This window comes from Tetranychus urticae, chromosome 3, assembly GCF_039701765.1.
Source record: "Tetranychus urticae isolate SD_2017Ah chromosome 3, NJAU_TeUrti_SD_1.0, whole genome shotgun sequence".
Lineage (NCBI taxonomy): Eukaryota > Metazoa > Arthropoda > Arachnida > Trombidiformes > Tetranychidae > Tetranychus > Tetranychus urticae.
In genome coordinates this window covers 20088036-20112351 of record NC_142960.1, presented here as the reverse complement: position 1 = coordinate 20112351, position 24316 = coordinate 20088036, and the positions used below count along the sequence as shown (strand labels likewise).

The following is a 24316-nucleotide window of genomic DNA, read 5'->3' as shown; positions in this document are numbered from 1 at the left end:
TGCAAATAAATTGTGAGCGTGAAAATAATAGAAGAGCTGAAAATTAACGATAAACTTGAAAATCTCTTTTAGAGAACATTGTTGATTAAAAATTTGCCATACATTGATCAGTTGATCGGAGAGAATCACAATGCTAAATATCTCGGATACTTAACAAGGTGATAAATGAAATTTCTGGGGATTTTTGCGTGATTAATCTCGATAAAAGAACTAAACAATTGAATTGATAATGATAACGAATTAAAAATGGCATATCAGAGATCCTTTGTTCCATTAGGTATAAAGTAATTGTAATCCGGGAACATTGAATCACAATTGGTTTACATTTTGTTTCAACAATCAACAATAATATTGCAACAATGATTTACTTATTTCTTTTGTTAGCTTTAATAAACACTTCGTTTGCTGGAGAAGTCAATTTCGATGTTTGCTGTAAGTAAAATATTTAAATTGTTACCATTCAACATAACTAATCATGTTTTTTATTGGCAGCCGATGATTTGCATGGTCCAACAAAGGTCGATGTAGTAGGATGTGAAGCTGACGATTGTACACTTTACAAGGGAAAAGATGTTACATTTGAGGCTGACTTCGAATCTCCCGTTGATACAGATGATTTAACTATTGCGGTTTCTGCTCGTTTGTTTGGTGTATGGCAACCCTGGGGTAAGGCTCCTGACAAAATTTGTGGAGTAAACATTGAATGTCCATTGAAGAAAGGTCAAAAATACACTTACAAATTCAGCACACCTATTTTGGCCGATTATCCATCGATCCGAACTCGAGTCAAGTACAATTTGAAAACTCCTACAGGCGAAAACATTATTTGTTTTACTTTCCCTGTTTCCATCAAATAATCATGTTATGATGTATTAAACGATTGACCGACTAGGTTGTTAGTATCACATTTACCAATAAATGTAATTAAATGAATCATTCAGCATATCAATTGTTTCCATTTGAATTTCTTTGCTTACAATTACGTCTCCAACCCGAAATGATATTCGTAAAAGGTCCTTATTGATCCCGGTTTTTGTAATCCTCGTTGAAATGAGAAAAAATTGAGTCTAAGAAAAGTAAAAGAGCAATAAAATTGGTTCAATCAGGGTTGTAAATTGTAAATGATAATGAGTGGAGGAAAGGTAACTCTAATTGAATAACAATGATACGAAAGACAATAATGGTGGTGAAAACGAAGGCTGATTAAAGAGTAAAAGGAAGACACAGAATGGATGAAAAGCACACAGGATGAAAAGAGAAATAAATACAGAAGACTTTCACCTGTATGATAATGATAACGATATTGTTTTCCATGTTTTTCTTTCCATCTTTTCCTTCACTAATTAAACTCATAACCAGTGATACAATTTTAGACTGCAACCAAACAAACAGAGAGAGAAAAAAACGTTTGAACTTACTTTTTTATAAATGTGTTTATAAACAATTATCAACAATTCCGTAGTCACAAATTAAGTAAAACATTGCTCACAGTGATCCAGGCTGAAATAATGTTGGTGATTCTGGTGTCTCTAATTAATTAACAGTGTCAACAACAACTGTAATCAAAAACAGTCAACTTTGATCCTTTTGGTTAAGCCTTTACTCATCGTCTGACATTTTTATTTTCTGTTTCCAACCAGTCTGTTCGATGACATCACTAGGTGAACCATCCAATGGCGTCTTAGAGTGGGAAGACATTTTATTGGACAATGAAAGTGTATCGCAAGATGATCTGTTAAAGACGAAAGATGATAATAATGGGAATTACAATGTCAACGGTGACCCACTGATTTTTGAAGATGTCAACAACTGTTTTGATGATGATTACGGTGATGATGATGATGATGACAATGATACATTGTATTGTGAAGATACTGCAAGTGAATATCGGACTCCACCAGGATCACCAAAGCTTTTTTACTCAAGTGATGAAACTTTAAACCAATCGCCATATTTAACAGATAATGATGATGATGACATTGCTGATGATGATTATAAATCGTTTGATGGACAATCAACAACCCTTTTCCGATCCAATTCAATAGGAGTATGCAATGAGAGTCTCAAGTTACCTTATCATAAACAAACTCGCTCCGGATCCTTGGTTGACCAATTGTTGAATGATATCCATTTTACTTTAAGGAAAACTGATTATCGAAGACGTTGTAGTCGAGGATCAGATACAAGTAGCCTTTCACCTCCTGACTTTACCTACCGAATACCTCACGTACGAAAAGCAAATTTACTTGCCAAAGGTAAATTAATTACACGCCAGTTGGTTCAAATAGAAAAAGCTGTTTGCATTTGTTGCTGCCTTTGTAAACATTTATCTGAACTAGATGTGTCAGTGTTAGAATTGGCTGTTTTTGATGAGCAATTGAGAAAATTAGCCTCATTAATTGACACTTGAACAATATTTTATCCAACATTGCAAACTAATTACAAGCCAATTGATGTTGTCAAATTGAGTCTATTTTTAGTTTACTGAAGACCATCTTGACCGTCGATTGTAAAATTTATTATTCCCTTGATGCCAAGCTTGCTTTCTTACCCATTTTTTTCATCTCATCAGATATTTGTGAACTTCAGCTATTACTCAGTACACTGGAATGTGATATTAAAAGGATGAATACAATTTTACTGCATCATTTAAAGAAAAAAGATCGACTCCATTTTCAAAGAGGACAATTTTTCGACATAATAACCGCTGCTCTCCAAGCCATATCTCCTAAACGACGTAAGCAAATCCATGCATAATACCAATTAATCCCAATTCAAACATCAACCTCATATCAAGCCATTTCCTTGATAAACTCTGTGTTAAAGTTAATCCATCTCATCAGAAAGGAAACCAATTTCTTTAGCCACCAATCTATTCAAATCATTGGAAACAAAAAAAGCATCAAGTTTATTCAGACTTAATGCAGATGTATCACTACATTTACATAATGATATAAAACCAATGATAATTAGATTAGCGAGTTAAATCAACTGAAATGTCAACAGCATTAAACAGAGGTCAATACAATCAAGTATTCAAATGAAAAAAAAAATAATTCACATTAGGGATCCTCTAACGAAATAAAAGACTATGCTAATCAAGTTAACATCAAGAGCAACACAACAAGAGTTACCAAGTTAATACCAATTAATCCTTGTCACAAATTCAGAGTAACACAGAAAATAACAATAAATCTCTCAATAATAAAATAATTAATACCACAAGATTAAAATTAAATGTAAAACAATTATAAAAATAGTAACCGATTTCTGGTTTTCAAACCAATTAACCCAACTTCGGTTACCCAAGTTGGGTTAAAAGTTTAAAAACCAGACAACAGAGGGAGCAACAAGACAGAACAACAAATTCATTATTTTTCCCATTTCCTAGTAAAGACTTGAGTTTGCGTTCAGTTCAGATGAAGGTCGATCGATTTTGTCTTTACTTTTATTTCCTCTCTCTCTGAATCTTTCCCTGACTCTTTCCCTCACTCACTCTACAACAATATATAAAATGAATTACGATGATAAATATTTTGTGAGAATAAGTGAAAACTAAATGCAAAAGGAAGATAAATCTTCCGGTGCGTAAAAGCACAGGTTGCACTGTTCAGAGTTTCAATTGTCGATCAGATGATTCAGTGGAAACATACAAAATCCATGAGTCAACTTGAAAACTGGCAAATGTTGAAATAATTTCTCCACAATTGCTATTCTCATTTCTGAATCTCTCCTTTTGCCTCATTTTTTGCTCTGTGTCCATAAATATCGTTGTAATATTTATATAAACATATTTTCATTTCATATAACATCTGATTTCCCATGTTTCTGTTGCATTCACACATTCGATGGACTTGAATATCCAGTAAAACAGTAAAATTAACACACACTTGACTCTTTTGATTAGTATTGCAAGTCTATAAAAATACAACTCTCAATCCTTTTATACTAATGTGTTAACCATATTGATAAATACACTTACCTTTGTAATCCACCTCTTGAAATGAACACTTAACATCACAACAATAATCATCATCATCTTCATCCATAAAAACCATTCAATGATGATTCTGTGTTTCCCTATTTCTGGTTTGTGATTAAACCAAACACATTATTAACCAGCATTGACAAATATTAATTTACCCTGGTAACTGTAATCAACATCAATAACTCATGTTTCCATTAATTGTTTCCCATCTTTATCATCAACCACTCTGAAAATCATCATCTGTCTGTAAAGATGATGGTAGTTGATTGTTACCATTCAATTGAATAGTTAATTTCCATCTCAAAATTAAAACCATTTACCATTGTTTCAACACAATTTAATTCAATTAGTTGAATACAAAATTCCCTGTTAATCCAGTCTTCTTCTTCCCATTAATCATATTTAACAAAGATAACAACTAATCACCATTTAAACCCTTCTAATCATGAGCCAAATGATTAACTCAGCAATATTAAATCTTGGAAGAAAATTATCCTCCAGTGGTAAGTTTAATTAATTTTTTGCTGCTTCCCTTAATTAACTTACAAATTGTAACAAGACTAAATATGATCACAACTGATTAATTAAGTTTTCAAGTCTTGTTAACAGCCATTGATCAATTGTTCATCAGAGCACAATGATTAACATCTTACTAATCACCAACATTTATTGTTAACCAGAAAAATATCATTTCTGTAGGCAAGTTATAATGATTGTGACTTACAAATGATTGGGAGTGAAAAGTTTTGATGAAACTGACAGCAACTTATCATTTCTGGTAAACCTGGTTTACTTGTTATATTGATATTTATTTTACTTGTTGGATAACCCTGAATAACCAGATAAAGGTCAACTTTGAACCTATTTTTTCCCTGGTTAATAATAAATTTGATGAAATACAATGTTTATGAACAATGGCCAATCCTTAGTAATAACAATCAATACAATGGATAACAAACCATGAAAGTTTCCCATAAACATTTGTTACCATTAAAAGGAACCAGAATTAGAATGAAAAATGAAAGTCAAACTACATCCATGAAAATTAACCAGATTACAGATTAAGAAAAGAATGGTAAAAAGACCAGAAAAAATACTGAAATAGCTTTGCTCAAGGAGAATGAATTTTGTGAAGTTAGTTTGAAATGTTTCCTACTTTCTGTATAAATTTATTTCATTTTCATTTTCTATTAGATTAACCAAATCAGAATGATTTGATTATTTCAGGAGCGATTATTTTCAACCATTTACTTAACAAACCAGTCGTGTGAATAGACGCTTTCAAAGGACGGTTAAGTTAGGACAAGGATCAGTCTGGTTGATTGGGTTAATCTGAGCTTAGGTTGAATTTTAGCTCAATAGCTGAGACTCTGAAATATTACATTTGATAAAAAGATGCATTATTGAATAATCTCAATGTGCTTTGGTGAAATTGAAAAACCAGGATTATAAAAAATCTTTCATCTTTTTGAAATATTTTCATCTTTTGACTTCTCATGAAATTAAAAGTTTCCCATGTTCAATATAAAATTTAAAGCATTTTCTTTCATTAATCTTACCAAATTTAAATGAAATCACGTTCTTATCATTGCTAGACAGATTCTGAGTGAAAATATTCAATTTTGCTTTGTTATCTTTGCTAACCAGTTTCAATAATATAATGCTAATACAATGTTATCATTTTGTAACCCATCAATGATCAACTCTTTTGTATCACCAATTGATTTCACTCATTAATCGCATTGAAATTAGCTACAAAAATAACCATAAATTTTGATGCCAGTGATTCCGATTCATATGATCCATTAACCAAACTCAATGCAGGAAAAATCATTTTACATGTTATCTTTTCCTGGTCACTCAATATTGAATACTTTAATGTAATTTTTGAATATGATAAATATATAAATGATAAAAATGTTGAAACAAATAAGTTTCATATTTACATTAGTCTGAAGCTGAGTTAGTCAATATTTTACCCACGCTTTTTCATCGCACATATTACAGTTGTTATTGTCAAATTTTTCATTTTGTTCAACCTTTCCATTGCAACCAGTCCAATGGTTAGCTGATTATTATTGATTTATGATTTAATTGATTGGGTTTTCCCTTCAAATAGCCTTAATAAGGGATTGGAAGGATAAAGGTGATGATTTTGTTCAATACTTGAAATGATGAAATGGTTCATCTTTATCATTTCCAGTTGATCATTGCATCTTTATCGCTGTTAAATGAGTGTTTTCTGGTGAAGAAGGAAAAGATCGTCCAATCATATCTGTCACCAGAGAATTCATTTGATTGATGTTTCCAGAATCCATTTACCTTCTTTACCTGATGAAGTGTTATTGAAAAGCACAAAGAGCAATCCTCATCTGTTTCCCCAGTTATTCAAGTGTGATATTCATTAGAAGAGATAATGATGAAGATGATGATGATGAGACGCTACTGTCTTACTTCCTCTTTACATCATCAAGGTTAATGATGATAATATGTGTAAAATTTGATGATTAGCAAATTGTTTAACTTGGATGCTTTTTTCAAATGTTGGCCCTTTGAATGTGCTTCACAGGTTTCTTTACATGTTTATTAAATAATCATTATTTACATGTATTTCATCTTGATTTTGTTGCATTCTTGAATATTTAAATATTTGATCATGAAATGGGTTGAAGTTGGAAAAGCAAATTATCCAAAATATAAAAAAAATTGAAACAAAATCCATCAGCAAATATCATTCATTCGTTGATGGATTTCAATGATGTCGATCCTTTTATTTAAAAATAGATAAATGATAAAGAGGAAATAGCTGAAAATCAATTCTATTTGAAACAATCTCCAAGCTGAACCAGTTTTAAATTCATTATCAATATCAAAAATCGTTCAAAGTGACTCAAGCTTTTACACTTCAATCCTCAACTGTCAACAAGCAATTATTGATTACTTAAAGACAATCTTAACAGTTTCAAATATCGGAAAACTCAACAGCTTTTCAATAAAAGACAGACAATTTACCAAATTATAAGATCCATTAAATTGCACGAAATGTTATCAATTCTTAACTCGATTCTAATTATGGTTCAACTTTTACACGGAAAATTTTCATCCTCAAGAATATTCCAATTAGTATTTGCCTATTCATCAAATTCTGGTTGATAATTGGTTCTTTGTTAAGAATCGTATCATGAATAGTTTGCCATTGAATGTTTATTCTGTACAAGAACAATGGAGTTAATTTCCACACAAGTTCAGTCGATTCTTCATGGAAATGTCAGTCCATCGTTGCTAATTCGTTGCTTGGAATTTCTTCAATTTCAAAATAACTTTCACGTCTCATGTCGATGTATTCAATGAATTGATCTTTCTCGATTTTCACCCGAAACTGTTCAGTATAAGAATGATAAATTTTTCAGATGAACATTTTCAAAAGTAAATGAACTTTTATTTTCAAAAACGATCAAAATGTTAACCTTTTTTGTAAATTTATAAATTGTTATTAAATCTGAAATAACTTACAGATTTTAACCCATTTCAAATGGATACTGAATTTGATCTGTAATCAAAGTCAATGAATTACTCTATTTGCTCATTCAATTTTCATTTGTGTTCACCTTTCAAAGTTTCAGTATTAATAATAGATAATGATAAATGTGATTCACATTTTAACATGAAACTAGAATAGCTTGGAGACAATTATTAACATGAAAATGTGTTTTAACTCTTTTCTGCCTTCTGCCAATTCAGAAAGTTTTGACAGATTGAAAGTGTTGCATTTACTGTTATCAAAGAGTTGACAAAAATTGACGTTCAAATGATGATCATTACAGATGATTGTTGAATTTTTCACAACTTGATAAATGGAAAAGTTGAGTTAGAAAAAATTTCAAAGTGAAAAAACATTGAAAAGCTGAGCCATTTTGTGCACTTCATTATAAGTATCATGATATAAAATATCGATAACATTTTCAACACTGAAATTTAATTCCAAAATTGAAGGTGAAATGTTAAAGGGAAATCTAAAGTTTAATCAAAATTACAATTATATAACAGTGTTAATAACATTTTTCAACTAAAATTGTGATCAGAATTGTAATTCCAAATTTCATTATCACTTTGTTTGTTCAACTTTAAACTTAAAACTTGTTTCTCATTCCATCAACATTCCATCCAGAACTTTGTCAATTTATTCAAAGTATAACCTTAAGTTACATTTTTTCATCTACTTTTCAAATAACATCTTCATACACATGATTCATAACTAACTAAGCCAATCTGCATTCCATCAGAATAATTCTGGCCAATTCAACACTTGTAACCTTTTCTGCCGCAAAAATTTTCCTCAAGATTCATGCATTTCTTTTCAGGCAAAATTCATTCTCTTCCGATTCATTTGTATAGCTTAAGATAACCTTATAATGAAATGTTAGAATCGATAGATTTTCAATTTTTTCAAATTTCGCTTCTTGGAATGGTTTTCACTCCTCAATCAGAAACAAAGTATCTTTTCGTGAATCCATTTTCTTGGTGCAAATGACTCGCATTGCTAAGAAAATCTGATCCATTCTGAGACTGATCTAAATAAAGAAAATCTAACGATTTTTTTCAGCAAAACATTGTTATTTAAATTTTTGCTTCAAAATACTTGCATTTGTTTGCTATTAAGATTACAGATTATATGCTTGACTGTCTTGAAATAATTTGAACTGATATACAATTGGAAAAATAAGTTAACCATTCAATGAGATTCGAACCTGGAAAATGTTCATTCAAGTTAAATTGTTGAGTAAAAATGTCTCAACTTGTGAGAGATTCACTGTTAAAATGGGTTTTCTGGTACTTACTGGTTTCTTCAAGTTACCTGGCTATTTTACTTCCACTATTTTCCTCCTTTTCACAATCCTTGTTACTTTATTGATTTAGATTCACCTCAAGTTACTATTAGATTAAAAGGTATCATTGGATTATTTTGCTTTATTATTTAGCTACAATTATTGATAATAAACACAATATGTTAAAGCAAGACAATGTTAATGGCAACAATACCAGAAATTGGCATTTACAGTCGCTTAATATCGATCAATTTGACGGCATCAATTGATTTTAACCCAATAAACCTTTTAATTGTAGTCAACCTTTCAATTGGACATTTATTGTTAGCTCAAGCCAACAATATAATGGTTAAATTATCATTTACTGACCTTCCAATTACATTGTAAAATGAACATTAGCCAAATAATTAAAGCAACCATTTGATGAGCCAAATAACCATTACCAAAACAGTCGACATTTGATTTTTAATTGCTTTATTATACTTTATTCACAATTGAATCTTAAAGGTTTATGGAAGGAAAAATAACACCAAAAAATCAATACAAATATAAAAATTCAACAGCTGACTGCCATCTATTGTTTACCATAAAACTCATTAGTGCATCGAGTAATTAAGTAAGCCAATGAAGAATCAATTAATTTAATGGCCAACCAATTAGATTAAAGTTTGAACAGCAATTAATTCACCAATAGAACCCAAGAAAGCAGCCAAATTCAACCTGCGCCTGGATTCAATTTTGACTGACAAATTGTGAGTTTAACATTTCATCTTTCAATGTTGTAAAAATTGAAACAATATCTAGGAAAAGCTGATCAATTTAGTTTAATAAATTTCAGAATTGATAGTGAAAAAGAACCAGAATTTGAAGTGGGAAATTCAGGTTCACCTGTTGACTGAATAAACCAATTGTATCTACATTCAGAACTACAATTGTCTAACAATTAACCGGTTGAAAGCACTTAACTTAACATTTTACCAAACCAGAATTAAACCCAATAATTGACCCAAAATCTTATCTAGAAATTTTCTTCACCATCTTAACCAAATGATTTGAATACTTAAATTGAAAGCAATATGAATAATATTTGCACAATATTTTACATTGAATTATGTTTCAAATTTCAATGTTGACCTCTGTTTGACATTTAAAGGTTATAGTTTTGTCAAATTGCAGCATTAAATTGATGAGCCTTTGAACTAAATATATTCCGATGTAATCGTAATAACCTTTAACTCGACTCATTTCTTGATCGATTTTTCAGATACATTACAATAAAAGCTTTACCAACAATTGATTTGCATTTCTGTATAACTTACATCTGATCAGTTGATTGTCAAGAAACTTGCTTTCACTTTTTACCTTAATTAACCCAATGTTGTTGTTGTCATCAACGAAACTGATCTTATTATCATCTCCAAACATTTACATTTATTCTGAATATGAACATGCTATCATTTACCTGAAACAATGTCAATAATGATTGAAAATTTTACCCAAAAAATTGAATAATTTTCACTCCCAGACTTGACCAGTAATTCAAGTTGATATTCATTATAAATGATTGATAAGCTTGCTTTGTTGCATTTACAATTGAGATTGTTGTTCATCTATTATCTCCAATTTATTAACTTTCATGCATTCACTATATTATTCAGATTATTCAGATAAATTATTAATAAGAATAACCTTTAACATTTCCTTCCTTTATCATGTCGGTTAATTTGGTGCATCAACTTAATCATCTTTACAAGATTCTTCCAGACTAATCCATGAATATCTATCTACCTGGGAAACTCTGATTTACTAATTAAAGGTATTAATGTGATCAAAAATGAGCTTATTGGACGAAAAATTTAACCCAAAAAAAGGTTTAAAAACGTTGAGAAGAAAAGACTTTTTTTCCCATTTTTTATGAAACAATTTTTAACCCAAATTTTCATTTCAATTGTTCACCAACAATGGTTTGCAACTGAATTGATTTACGGCGTTGAATTTCAAATTGAAATGGCCAATGAAGGCTCAATTGAAATTCAAATTAACCTGGAATTATAAAATTTATCATTTCTATTCAATGAAATCTTTTCAATTGAATATTTCATTTTGCTGATGCACTTGAATAGTGTTTTAAATGACGTAAAACTCAAATCTTGTCTTAACACAGCTTTTCATAACATTATAAAATTGATAGATTTTATCATAATTCAATAACTGAAACGGAATTCATCCATTTCTGGATAATTAAATCGTCTCTTGGAGTTGATTCAAATTTAATTTTCCCAATTAAATTGCAAGTCAACTTGAACAGTTTAACCATCATCGAGAGTTTACATTTTATCATCTAAAATGATTGAACTATTTTTCTGATAATCATTTCAAACATGGTTCCATTTTGATTGATTATCATCAATTAACAGATGAAAAATAGATGAATTTGATTAACACAGAACCGAGTTAATGCAATATTTTGCCAAAAGCATTATTGAACCCAAACTCTGGGATTTTACCAGATAAATCATTTGATTAAAGCTTCACATTGTAATTAGTATTGTTCATTATCGTTGATCAAATTAATTACAACAGACAATTGAGTGAACATTAATATAACCAAACATTGAAATGGAAACTTGTGATTGTCTTTCATTTTCCTGTTTGTTTTATTAATACAGTCACCATTGAGATAATGCACCATCGAGATAATGCACTCATTTTTTCAATGGCCCCTATTAAGGAGGAGTTATATCTACTTTTGAATTTCGTCAAATTTTGATTCGATTTCTTTAATTATCAATTGACTTAATTCAATTTTCTTTCGTGAAATTTTAATCCAAAAACTCGCAAAATCAGATTAAAGCAAAATTTAAGGTTAAATTTCATCTAATAAGGAAGATTGAAAATCATGGATTACGCTGCCCGAAGAATAGTGAAAATAAGCTATTCCCAGTGCGGTGCATTATCTCAATGGTGACTGTATTACAAGCTGAGCCCCCGATCATGGCTGATCGTAAATTTCTTTTCACTGAATACAATAAATTCAATCCACATTTAAAGACTCGAACTGTTGATGAAAAATCATTGTCAAAGAGAAAAACTAAAGAATTTTCGTTGATTTTGAGAGTTGTACAGTTACACAGTTACAGAGCACCAGATATTTAACTTACTCTTTGCTCGAAAGACAGTTTTACATAAACTCCTAGCCCAACAATAAACCATCAATCTGAATGAAAAAAAGTTTTTCCCCCAAAGTCAATAGTAAAAGATACGGATTCTGCATTTTTTCCCCTACCCTGTTTAAACGCTGATTTCTCAGTAACCTGAATTCCGAGAAAGCTCTGACTATTTTTCGTAATTGAAGTTCAATCAGGGCTTTCATTCGATGTGAAAATTTTCTTTAGAATCCTTTTAGTTTGGTCACAATCTTCCCGCAAAAATTTCATAGTTTGACTTTATATATTGTATAGATTGAGCAGAAAATGCAATTGAATTTGTTTTCATGGGATTTCATGACAAAACAACAAAATAACAATTCAATTTAAACATGTTTTTAAACACTGAGATTACATGATTATCATCAATTTTAAATAGGAATTGCAGTTTAACTGAAATGCCATTTTCTAGTTCAATAATCTTGTTCAATGAATGAGATAACTCAACAGGAATCCGACGATTACCCAATGGAAAAATTAATTAAACTGAATCAAGATTAATATGTAAATGTAATCAATTGTAACAAACATCATTGGGATTATTAATTTTCACAAAATATCCAAATATCTCATTTTGTTACTTTTATCATGTTGTTGCTTCAATCATTTTCAATACTCAATCCCTTCAGATTAATGATTAAAGCTTCCCAGCTTTATCCACTCTGCTAATTGTAATTTTCAAATCAAGTTGACGTTGAAACTTGTCCATGATAGTCGCTTTATCTGATGAAATTTTCATGTCGATAGTTCAATCAACCTGTGAAAATGGATGAAACAAAAAATGTATTTACTCGTCAAATAAACTCTCTTTTCAACTGTGACCTTTCAATGATCAAATAACACCAAATCATGTATCAATCATGAATCCTTTTTGTTTTGTAAAGATGGTTAAAATTAGATTCAAGTTGAATCAACTTTGTTCAATCTCAATTAGATGAAAAATGTTTCAATCCCAGAGAGATTAATTAACGTTTATTCAATCCTTTTATCAGTTCAATCTTCAACTGGAATCGTGAAATTTCAGCAAAATCGATAGACTAATTAGAAAAGCCTTTAAAAGGTGAAATTATTTCCAAAGTCAAAGTTGAACCAAATGTTGACCCTTAATCCAACAATGAAACATTTATCAAGCTGACATTTACAATTATATTACCATTTATATTTGATAACATTTCAAGTCAAAATAATATTCACAAATTGATATAAATATCAATAAAAATATCATATGAAAGTGAAAAAGTATCAATTTGTTTGCATTCATTATTAAACAAATTCAAGCTCATATTTGCCTTCAATTTCAAGTTGAACATCAACTTCAATGAAATGATCATTAATTTCAGCATTTATTTCACTCGCAAATCACAACAATAAACAGTCAATTTATTTAACAATTAATGCTGCATAAATGTGCAACTCAACTCAAACAGTAATTAAATTTAGCCTAAATGGTTAATCATTTAACTGTTTGTTTAATGTTTCAATGAATTTCCAGGGATTTTATTGTTCAAAATTAAACTCAATACTGAAGCTTAAAAATTACTTTAACCTAATTTAATGAAAACTGTATTTTAAACGTTGCTTTCATTAAAAATGGTTGAAAAAGTGAAAAGTCAATTGAATGGTTTATCAACCAAGAAATGAATAAAATAGCGTCAGATTAAACTTGAAAAGGTTAACATTTGATTGAGATGAAAGTTGCAATTTATCCATAATTTACTGAATGTGTGTGCTCCAATTAAGACAGCAATTCATCATCTGTTGAACATCTTGATCTGAAAATGTTCCCATTATACATAATTAAACATGCAAACCTTGCGAGTAAGGGGCAATCCGATCAACAAGAAATGTGAATGAAAATTAGGATAAAAATGTTTGTAAAGATAAGATAAGATAAAATTTCAATAATTTGTGACGTCACTAATTTACAAAGATCCGATCAACCAATTTTATCCACATTTCGGACATGCGTCTGTCGCCAATTAAAAAATTTTTCCCGGTGGACATTATTGAGATTAAATTTTTGTGATAATTAGATTCACTTTCTTATCAGTTTTTAATCTAATTGAAATTTTTATCTAAATAATTGTCTTGATCGGATTGCCCCTAAATTATTAGACAATTTATCAGAAAAATTGTTGACAGTCTAACAATAAACTAACAAGCAATTGTAACCTACAATTTAACACTTTATAACCTTTAACCAACAATTGCAAGTTATCAAGTTGTGTATTAAAAATGCTCTTGAACATTATTATCAGTTGTGAGTGGGAGTTGAAATGACAATCCCAATGATTAGTTTAAGTGATTAATTTGATTCTCGTTTTTTTTACAGGAGTTGATACCAAAATGAGATTCTCAATTGAACCCATTCCAGGAGATTCTGGTTTCAATCAATGGCATGATGCAATGAGAATGGTTGCTCGACTTCCTGGCGGAATACCAAATGAGTTTAGGAAAAAGGTAATCATAAAATTGTATCCAATCAATTATTGAAATGACTTCATTAATATAAATGGACAAAAAACTCAAATGTTATCAGTTATTAGATTGACGGTGGGAAGAAGAAGAAGAAAACTCAGTTTTCTCATTTCCATGAACATAATTTCAACTTGTAGCTTATCACCAGTTTTACCAGATTTATCAACGTCAATATTGTAATTACCAGAGTGTCGCCTTTACCTTGATTATTGCTATTTACATTATTATCCGCATTTAACGTTAATCAAAATGTTGACTTGTAACACTTGGGTTGGCTTAGATAGGAATGCTTTTGGGGATTTTATTGGATCATCATTTATCATAATGAACTTTCAAGATTAACATGTAAACTTATTTGAAACAACCTTCACCTTGTTAACCATTTATATTATTACAAGTTACAGATAATGCTCTTTCACCTGTTGACCTTATTCATTACAGTTGCTTTTATCAAATTATTGATCAATAAGATTAAATCTAATAAATCATTAACCTTTTACCTTCTCTGTTTCAGTTATGGTTAACCTTGTCTGAGCGATTCATTGAAAGTCGTAACATTAATTGGAGTAAAACGTCCAAATTTTGTTTCAATGAAAAATGTAATCCTGAAGATGATTCCCTTGGAACTCAGATTGTCAAGGTAATTAATATTCTAGTTGCATGAAACTTTCCCTGTTTTCATTTTCATGAAAATTTCTTCTCAATACTTGAGCCAATGGAAGCATTGAGTCAACTCCAAGTTAACAATTGATTAGCAGATAATTGTCAGTTGAATGTGATTCATGGAAGAAAAAAAATGAATTTCAAAAACCAGATTCTCTGAAAACTGTGAAGGAAATGCTAAGAAACTACGAAAATCTTCATTTCTTGTTTACTTTTCTTCTTTACAGAATGTTCAAAATTGAACGATTCAGGAATTTTTCTTCTCTTATTATCTGGTGTTTTTGGGCAAATGATTTTATTTCAGGGAAAATTTTTCTTTCAAAATAAACTTGACTTGTCAAAATGAATTTTCAGATCAGTTGAAAGCTCTAACTCAGCATTGAAAAGCTGACAGTTGAATGTCTAATCATAACTTAAAATTAATAAAAATCACTTTATCCTTTGAATCTAATAGACATTTAACATTTTAACATTACATTAAACATCTTGAACGGACATTTTCAACCTTTTACTTGAATCTCTTGGATATATTTTTTTCTGTTCATTCAAAACGGTTAACATCTTGAAGAGAGTGATTTGAATTGTTCAAGAAAAAAAATGTATTTCTTTCATTTCAAGAAGATATTGAAAAGGCTTATTCAAATTGCAATCAGATAAGAAGCACTCAAAGTTATTAAAGATATTTCATTTCCAAGAAATAAAACATCACAGCATTTCCATGAAACAAAAATTTATCTCCTTAACAATTGTTAAACATATGGCATTGGGAAATGTTGAGAGAAATGGTTGAAATGAAATTTGGTTATTTCCAGACTAAATTGGATTCCATTTTACCTTTCAGGATCTTCATCGAACAGGTTGCAGTCTATTCAGTGGTGAAGACTCTGAACATAACCAAGCTCTTCTCAAGCAAGTTTTACTTGCCTTTGCCCGTTGGAACAGAGGAGTTGGCTATTGCCAGGGATTCAACATGTTGGCAGCAATAATACTTGAAGTGATGAACTGGGATGTCGATAATTCCTTGAAGGTAATACAAATGTTTAACATTATTTTCAAGCCTAAAGACCATTATTATTCAAGCTTCAGGTTGAATGCTAAACAAATTCAACTGTTGAAAGCAACTCTTTAATATTGAAATATTTCACTTGAACAATTTATCCATTGAAATGTTGCTGGCGACAGTAAAAGTATCATCACTCCTTCAATTTACATAAGAAATTATTTCTTGATGAGTTAACTTTTATGTCACTATTTTGAATTTTATTTTCCTTTTCCATCATGATTATCATTTCTTATTGACTTGGTTATTTCAATGTATTCCCAGCAACAGCATAACCTCAATTTTTATCAACATTTTGTTAGGAAACTGGGAAAACAACAATAAAAACATTACAGTTAACAAGGCTTGTTATTACCAGGAAAACTCCCAACAGACTTGATTGCCTTCAACCAGACCTGTGTGTAAATGAGCACAATTTAATCAATGATAATGTCCACTCTGTTGAGTGTCTGTGTGGTTAACACAATCGACAAGATGATCAACATTTTGGGTACAATTTGCCTTTCCAAATTTCATTGCCATTTGACCATCATTCATCAACATCATCATCATGTAAAATGGATAACCAAGGTTAACCCAATTTAAGTTGAATAACCATGTTAACTTTATGGTTGGCTGATTGTTTACTCACAACCCTCAGAATAATAGAAATAATAATAACTTAGATAATAATGATCAACACTTTTCTTCCATGGAAAGCTGACAGTTGCGTAGGTTTACCCATTGAATCAGTCCACCATCTACTGGACCTCTTGTTGACCCTCTTTTACTCATCATTTCCGTTGCTTCAACCAATATCAAAATGTATTTTTATTTAGAGACTTTGTTGCATTTTTATCGAGGAAATGGCCAGTTTTTATGGCCATTCCGATTCTTTAATCAAATTTACTTTCGTTTTTCAACTTCACTTACCAAATACAAATGCAATTTATATTTTTACACTTGAAGCTTTTGTTCAAGTCCAGTTGAGTTTGGCCAAGGTTCATTACTTGTTAACTTGTCTCTGCTAATTAATTATGCTCTGGTTAGTTGTAATTATGGTTAACTTTAATTTACTGGAATAACAGTTTTCAATGGAAAGTTTACTTTCAATTCGTACACTTTAATTACCTTTGTTGATATTGTAAAACCACAATCAAGTTGATAGTTTCATTGGGACAAATGTTGACACTCTCATTACAATTCACATTGCGTGAGGTTAACTTACAACAATGTAAACACTTATTGAGAAGGCAATCGATAGGAATACCATAAAAGTGTATTGTTATTTCATTTCAAGCTCATGAGATGAAATCAAAAAATTGACCAATTCTGGTGATAAATTGACAACACTTGTTATTTCAATCAACATCACTTTTAACAGAACGTTTTTCATTCTGTTTACAGAAATGATTCAAAGACAATTTGAACAAACAATTGCAACTTATGCTACATCCAATGTAAACAATTTAAATATTTCACTAACAGTAAACACCAAAATTGACTTCACCAATGAACTGTATTAGTGAAATTGGTGAAGTCAATTTTTACATCAGAAGACACTAAATCATTGTTGGCTATAAAATCCAAGTCAGTTTTGATTCAAAGTCAGTCCATTTCCATAATTGTTTCATTATTTTCGTAAAATCACTCATTCAGATGTTAAATTGTCTCTATCGATTCAATTGATGGCTTCGTCTTGAGAAGTTGCAGTTTCTGTTGAAACTGCTTGTTATTTTAATGGTTAATGTCAGCAATGATTATTTTCATACTTTGAATGCTCATTATCGAAGTATCTTTACTTTAGGATTTAATATGTTCGTTGTCATTGATGCTCATGAAAGCTCATGAAATATCTTAAGTTTATATCCAATTATTGAACCAATTTCATTTTTGTCTAATCCAGTGTCAAATTTTGCTACAAATAATAATCTTTTTTGACACTTTTTTGTAATAATGACACAATAATGAAACAAACAAAAGGATTAATTGAATGTTTCACAAACTGGAGAAGTAAATTGCATGTTTAAATCTTTAATAACCCAATCAATTTACATTGAATGTAAAATATTGTCTAATTGTTTGACTCTAATTATTATTAATTTGCATTTTGTTTGCTTCATAGGTTATGATTTACCTGATTGAAGGTGTTCTACCAACAAGTTATTTTGCCAACAACTTGAGAGGTTTATCAGTCGATATGGCAGCTTTCCGTGATCTACTTCGACTTCGATTACCTCAACTTTCAAAGCATCTGGATAAACTTCAAAATGAAGCTCAAGATTTAAGCACTGGAGCCAGTTATGAGCCACCTTTGGTCAACGTTTTCACCATGCAATGGTTTCTAACGTTATTTTCAAATTGTCTTCCCAAACCTTTGGTCCTCCGAATTTGGGATTTAATATTTTTGGAAGGAAATGAAATTCTTATCAGAACTGCCTTAGCAATTTGGGATTGTTTACAAGAGTAAGTAAAGGCCACAATTGAACTTATCATTAACAATTAACTTCCATTAACTTGAGAAACAAAAATATTACATTTACTAGGATTCATCAAAATATCACTCAATGAATAATTCAATTACATACAGAAGCAATTATTTCAAGTAACTCTTTCAGCAAAAGCTGTTTATTGTTATTGTTATGGACATAAGAAATTTGTCTTTTTTAATTTCCACCGTAATTTTGGCAATATTTTGATCAATTATTGACTTTCATTTCACTTGGAATGATCTTGACACTCAAATTTTCATCATTCCCAGCCTTGACCTGAATTGTAGAACAAGGTTTGCCTTTGATGTATTTAGTGTAGGCGTTTGTTTCAAGTTCACCCTTCTATTGTAGCTGAACCTGATTAATCTTTGAACAGTTTTTCATCAAAAAAATAGTTCATTGTGTGTTTACTCGAGCAAATATAATCGATTATAAGTCTACATCCCTTTGATAAACCCTATGTAATTGCAATCCCAGCAAGGGGTGAAAATTTGAAAATTGAATGCAATAATTATTGGTGTTCAACATTTTTCCCACCTTCAAGTTGAAAGCGTACTTTTTAATTATCAAGTTTATTCCAAACTCCCTGCAGAGATTCAATCATGCAATGCAACATTTCACACTTTTTGTTACTTTCAAGTTATTCTTGAAACTGCTCAAGGCATTCAAGACAATATTGAAACAGAAAGTTAGATCTTGATAAATGACGCTTTATTTAATCAACAAGCTCGTTTTTAACGCTTTCAACTAATGAAAAATGCTTTTTCAATGTTCATTCAAAGCTGGAATTTTTTTATCTTTTGGTTATTTTTGAACATTTTACAAATTTTCGAGTAAATTTCACCAATTCGAGTTTGCTCTTCTCATCAGATTAGTGATTAAACTTCTGAAGATTGTTCTTAAATACAATTTTCATTGAAATGCTGTTCATTTAAGGTTCTCAGGTTCAACTTGGTCGTTTTGTTAGCCATCAGTCCAATGATAAAGAATGGTTTTTCAAATTTGAGTTTTTCTTTGAAAGTTGATCTTTTATTTCAGGTTTGGATGCAAATATAATTGAATTTGAAATTGATCTGATTTTTGATCTTAAATTGACGAAAGTTGATAGGATAAAATATAAATTGAATATAAAAATATATTCCAAATGTAAATGTTGAAGGTTTCGCTGTGATCGGTAAAAATTAATCAACTTGTTTTCATGGTTAAATCAATAGGGAAGGAAAAATTGCATTTAACTAATTGAATTGTCATTTTGTTTATTCCAGTCGAATCATCAATGTTGAAAGTGCTGATGAATTTTACAGCATCATGGGAGTTTTAACACGAGAAATGATGGAGTTTGGAGTCAGAGATACAAATGAACTTGTCAAGGTAAGTTTCAAATTGAATTGTTCATCTGTTTAATGTTTCCTTCAACCAAATTGACCAATTAAAGATGAAAAAGAGTTGATGAAATGAGGTAAAATTGACCAAAAGCCAAGCTGTATTTCAACTGTTCACATTAATTTCACTATTTACCTTGAAACATTTTTATCCAACCTAACAAAGTTATTATTATTAACATTATGATTATGACGTTAGTCTCAGGGATTTGATGAACTTTTACCGATCAAATGACAACAATTTGTTACTTTCATATTAACCCAAAATATAACAAAATTATTTCTTAATGTTTGCCTTGGAAAAGCCAAAAAGCTTTGAAAAGACTTAATAAAACTCATTTAACCCATTTTATTAATCTTTCTGGTTACCTTACAATCAATCCTGTTTGTTTAATCAATAAAAGACAATATTATTGTTGAAAAGCCAAACTTGGAAGCATAACCTTTTGTATTTCATTCAAATCCAAACAGATTCAGGGAATTAATTCAAAGAACAATGAAAACATGTTTTTGATTCCATTCATTTGTTGTTCAAAACTAAAGCTAACATAAGAATGGCCATGTTTCAGGTCGATTAAGGGAAGCAAAACTCAAATTTCCATCTCCAATGACCCAAGACCTTAGATGTTGAAATCGGGTTAAAATGGGTTTCCTGGTTTTCGTTCTACCGTTGGAAATTTGTGACCTTTTTTCATCTTGAAGTCTTACAATTGTTAGACAATTAAATTTGAAGGAAGCAATATTCAGTTTTAGACAAGCTTATAACCAAATTATGGTTGCAAGCTATAAATTTGTCTTAATCAGTATAATAACAATATTTTTGACGTTTATAACATCATTTGACTTTGAATGGTTAATAATTTTCAAATAATGGCATTTTCATTAGGAAATGTATTTCAGGATAAATCAATTTTAAGCTGTTGATAGTTTCAGCTATTTTAAAATCTTTAGTGATTTGACTTACAAGTGTTCAGATTGATTTTAATATTTGGTTTCGATATTATTTGTTTGCCTTTATTGATTCAATATTGTATTACATTTTTTTGTTGTGTTTAGCTTTTGCTGTTCAGAGCTTCTGTAATTCATGGAATTGCCTTTTTCTCGTCAATATTGTCATTGTAACTTGGATAAAATGAATTTGGTTGATCCCAAAAGCGGAACTTTGTCTCTTCTTGTTTATGTTCACATGAAACAACAAAACTCAGAATTGAAGTTTACATTCTTACAACTTTATTCATTCCTCTAAAGAGTTATCATAACTGATAAGGTTTCAATAGATATATAATGCATGGTACCTTCGAGTATTGACCTAAATTTAGTTCAACAGTCTTCTTGACTGAACATCAAAAATGACTTTTTTATTTACCAAAAAAAACAAGGAACCTCTGGAAATAAATGTCGAAATGTTAAACACATTAAATTTTGGTAACATTTTCCTTTGAAATTGAAACACTTTTTAATAATTGTGTTTGAGTGTAATTTCATGATTATTTAATAATGTTGAAGCAAACAAAATGTTTACAATTTAAACTCAAACAGCTACAAACTCATCAACATTTTAGTTATTTTTTGGGTTAATTTTGCTCAAACAAATTCATTTCTTGAATATTTTCACTTCATATGAAGATGTGAGCTTGAAATGTTCAATTTACTTGCATTTCTGAAACAACTTATTTGGTTAAAATTTGTGAAAATTAAACAAATTTGTCAACAATTTGTTTACAAGAAAAGCTTGAATATTTAAGTCTTAAATTTGATTCTAACATTTATTTCCTCTCCGTCTTTAGACAATTTGTACAATGGCACCATTCCCGTTTCCACAATTAGCTGATTTTCGGGAAAAATACACCTTCAATATAAGGCCTTTAACCTCTTTGGTCAAGAAAGGAGTTAATTTGTTTTACAGTGATGAGGAAGAAGATGATTCAACTACCGATCCAATTATGGTGGCAAGTTGGTGTTTGTCCAATGCTTTTAGTGGAGATCGAAGTCGAGGTAAATTAACACTTGCATCAAAAGGGGAATGTCAAGCAATTCAATTTAATCTAACATCATTAGGGTTAGAACAGGTTGATTTGTCTCTTGACTATAGAATTACAATGAGAATAAATTAAATATTCAGAAGACGAAACATTATTACAGAATATATCAAATGTCATGTGAAGTGAAGTTAATTCTTCAAGAATTTATTCAAAGAAATCTTTCATTCCTTTTGCTATTCCAAGTTAACTTGCAATAAAGATAATCATTGTTTCTGTCTTTGTATTGAATCTAAATTTACATTTTTGAATTACAGAACGAAGTGGAAGTCGAGCAACATCACCTTCAACACTTGATGGTTTCAGTAATAGTCTATCGATGATTGGAACGACAATTGGCACTAACTCAACAAATTTCCTCTCTTCTGCCAATATTGACCCTCAACGTATGAGTCTGGACATTTCACTTCTTAAAAAGCAATACATGAAACTAAAGGAGCGTCAAAGGCAAGCTCATATCATTTTAATTGGTAAGAATAATGATTGTTGATCAACCCAAATATTTTGGAAAATCAGTTCAACATTATCTAATCTCATCTTTCAGAGGGATTCCAAAACGCTCAAACAAATTCAGTTTCCCGGAAACAATCGATGACAGTGAACCATTTATTGCAAGGTAAAACTGCTCTAATTGCCAAGCGACCTAGAAAACCCTGTTCAGTTCGTCAACCCACCATTGGAAGTGTAGCATCTGCAAATGGATCTGGACGCTGTCCAGGCAATAAAAAATTTCTCACCGAACGATCAAAAACAGTGGCCAATCTTGATCCAATGTTAAAGCCTGAAAAGGTAATGTCCAACAAAATGTTGAAAATAGGTTTAAACCAATATTTACACTTTTTCATTTCTATTTTTACAGAAGCTGACTGTCGATAGCAAAGCAACAGAATCAGGAGAGACTCTCTTTTGGACTGATTTGCGCTCAGAAAGGCAAAAGAATCGAATTGCTCGTAAAATGTCAGAACCTTCATTAAGCATATGCCATGAGTCGTCCATTGAAGCCAACAACAGCTTGGACGAACCCGAAGTAGCCTTTATTGGATATTCAACATCCAGCTCTGGATTAACCATTAGCAAGCCAATCAAACGATTTGATGGACCAAAAAAGGAAAGCTCAGTTGATAGTGATGACGATGATGATTATCATGTCTCGACCAGCTCGTCCAGTAGTAAAAGTAGCAACAGTATTTTAAGCAGCGAATGTCATGATGATTCAAGTTCAACCGAGCTGTGTGATGATATTGACGAGGATGAAGAGGACAACAACAACAACAACATTAACAAAAACATTAAGATTAATATGAACATTATCAAGAGTTCGGATGAATTAAATACTGATGATGGGAATAACAATTTAGCTGGTTTGGTAACCCATTCTGGTTTATCCAATCCGAGTGGACAAACCAATGTAGAATGGACGGGAAAATTGAAGTCTAAAAAGCAGGCCAATGAGATTGAATTTGGAGTCGATAATGATTTGGAAAGTGATAGCATAAGTGCCAAAAATTGCCTTAATAATAAAAAGATATGGAGAAAGGGTGAACCGGTTGAGGATAAAGTGATTAACCTTTCAACTGAGGTCTATCCTTTGGAAACTGCTGATGAACCTGAAATTGTTTCCAAACCAAATTCACAGTTTATCAAGCCAACCAATGGAACCGAGTTAATTGCAGTTAATCACATTGATGAAATTAAGAAAGAGTTGTCCGATTTAAGTGTTGAACAGTGTATACAAAAGCTGAATGAAAAGATATCTTCATTGAGTTCAACTTGAATTGTTGATAAAATTGTTGAATCCAAAAATTTCATTGAAACCCTTCTATTCAATCAATTAATCTACAATTCTCCTAATTTAATTGACTTGGACAATTTGTTTGGTATTAATCTGTAATCTGTATATAAGTTTTCAATATTTTATTCATTTTAATTGCCTCTCTATTCAAAAAAAAAACAATATATTGTGAGTGCGAATATTGATATTTCAAATGTAAACTTAAAAGTGATACAAAATTGTGAACTTGTTTTGTCCTTCATATTATATTTATGACAATTAACTATCATGATTAAAATGATGATTTGTTTAAATTGATATTTCAACTCAATTTACTCTTAGCCGCTCTATCTGGTCAATCATTGAGTAAACTGTCACAATTGGAACTTGGATTGCTTGAACTTGATTGATAATCAAATGAGAGCTAAAAAT

The 24316-nt window shown here is 30.5% G+C and overlaps 2 protein-coding genes and 1 long non-coding RNA gene across 4 annotated transcripts; 2 read left to right on the top strand and 1 right to left on the bottom strand.

Moving 5' to 3' along the window:
- The first annotated feature begins 319 nt into the window (after positions 1–319).
- Positions 320–949, top strand: LOC107364966 (NPC intracellular cholesterol transporter 2 homolog a). The gene is made up of 2 exons (XM_015932426.2): positions 320–432; positions 493–949. Exons 1-2 carry the CDS (start codon positions 360–362, stop codon positions 855–857), a joined length of 438 nt encoding a protein of 145 aa, XP_015787912.1. The 5' UTR covers positions 320–359; the 3' UTR covers positions 858–949.
- On the bottom strand, positions 493–1558 carry LOC149093573 (uncharacterized). Its single transcript, XR_016199814.1, has 2 exons — positions 1419–1558; positions 493–1067 (listed from the first exon to the last, which is right to left on the bottom strand). It is a non-coding gene; the product is annotated as an uncharacterized LOC149093573 (long non-coding RNA).
- LOC107364965 (TBC1 domain family member 30) lies at positions 1278–24198 on the top strand. Of its 2 annotated transcripts, XM_015932423.3 has the most exons (11): positions 1278–2255; positions 2573–2737; positions 14353–14480; positions 15013–15138; positions 16003–16188; positions 18326–18666; positions 19958–20063; positions 21862–22069; positions 22371–22583; positions 22658–22902; positions 22973–24198. In XM_015932423.3, the coding sequence occupies exons 1-11, from the start codon at positions 1649–1651 to the stop codon at positions 23885–23887; spliced, it is 3240 nt and encodes a 1079-aa protein (XP_015787909.1). In that variant the 5' UTR covers positions 1278–1648; the 3' UTR covers positions 23888–24198. The 2 variants fall into 2 exon arrangements, with proteins under 2 accessions (XP_015787909.1, XP_015787910.1); XM_015932424.3 differs by lacking the exons at positions 1278–2255; positions 2573–2737 and adding an exon at positions 3631–4491.
- The last annotated feature ends 118 nt before the right edge of the window (positions 24199–24316 follow it).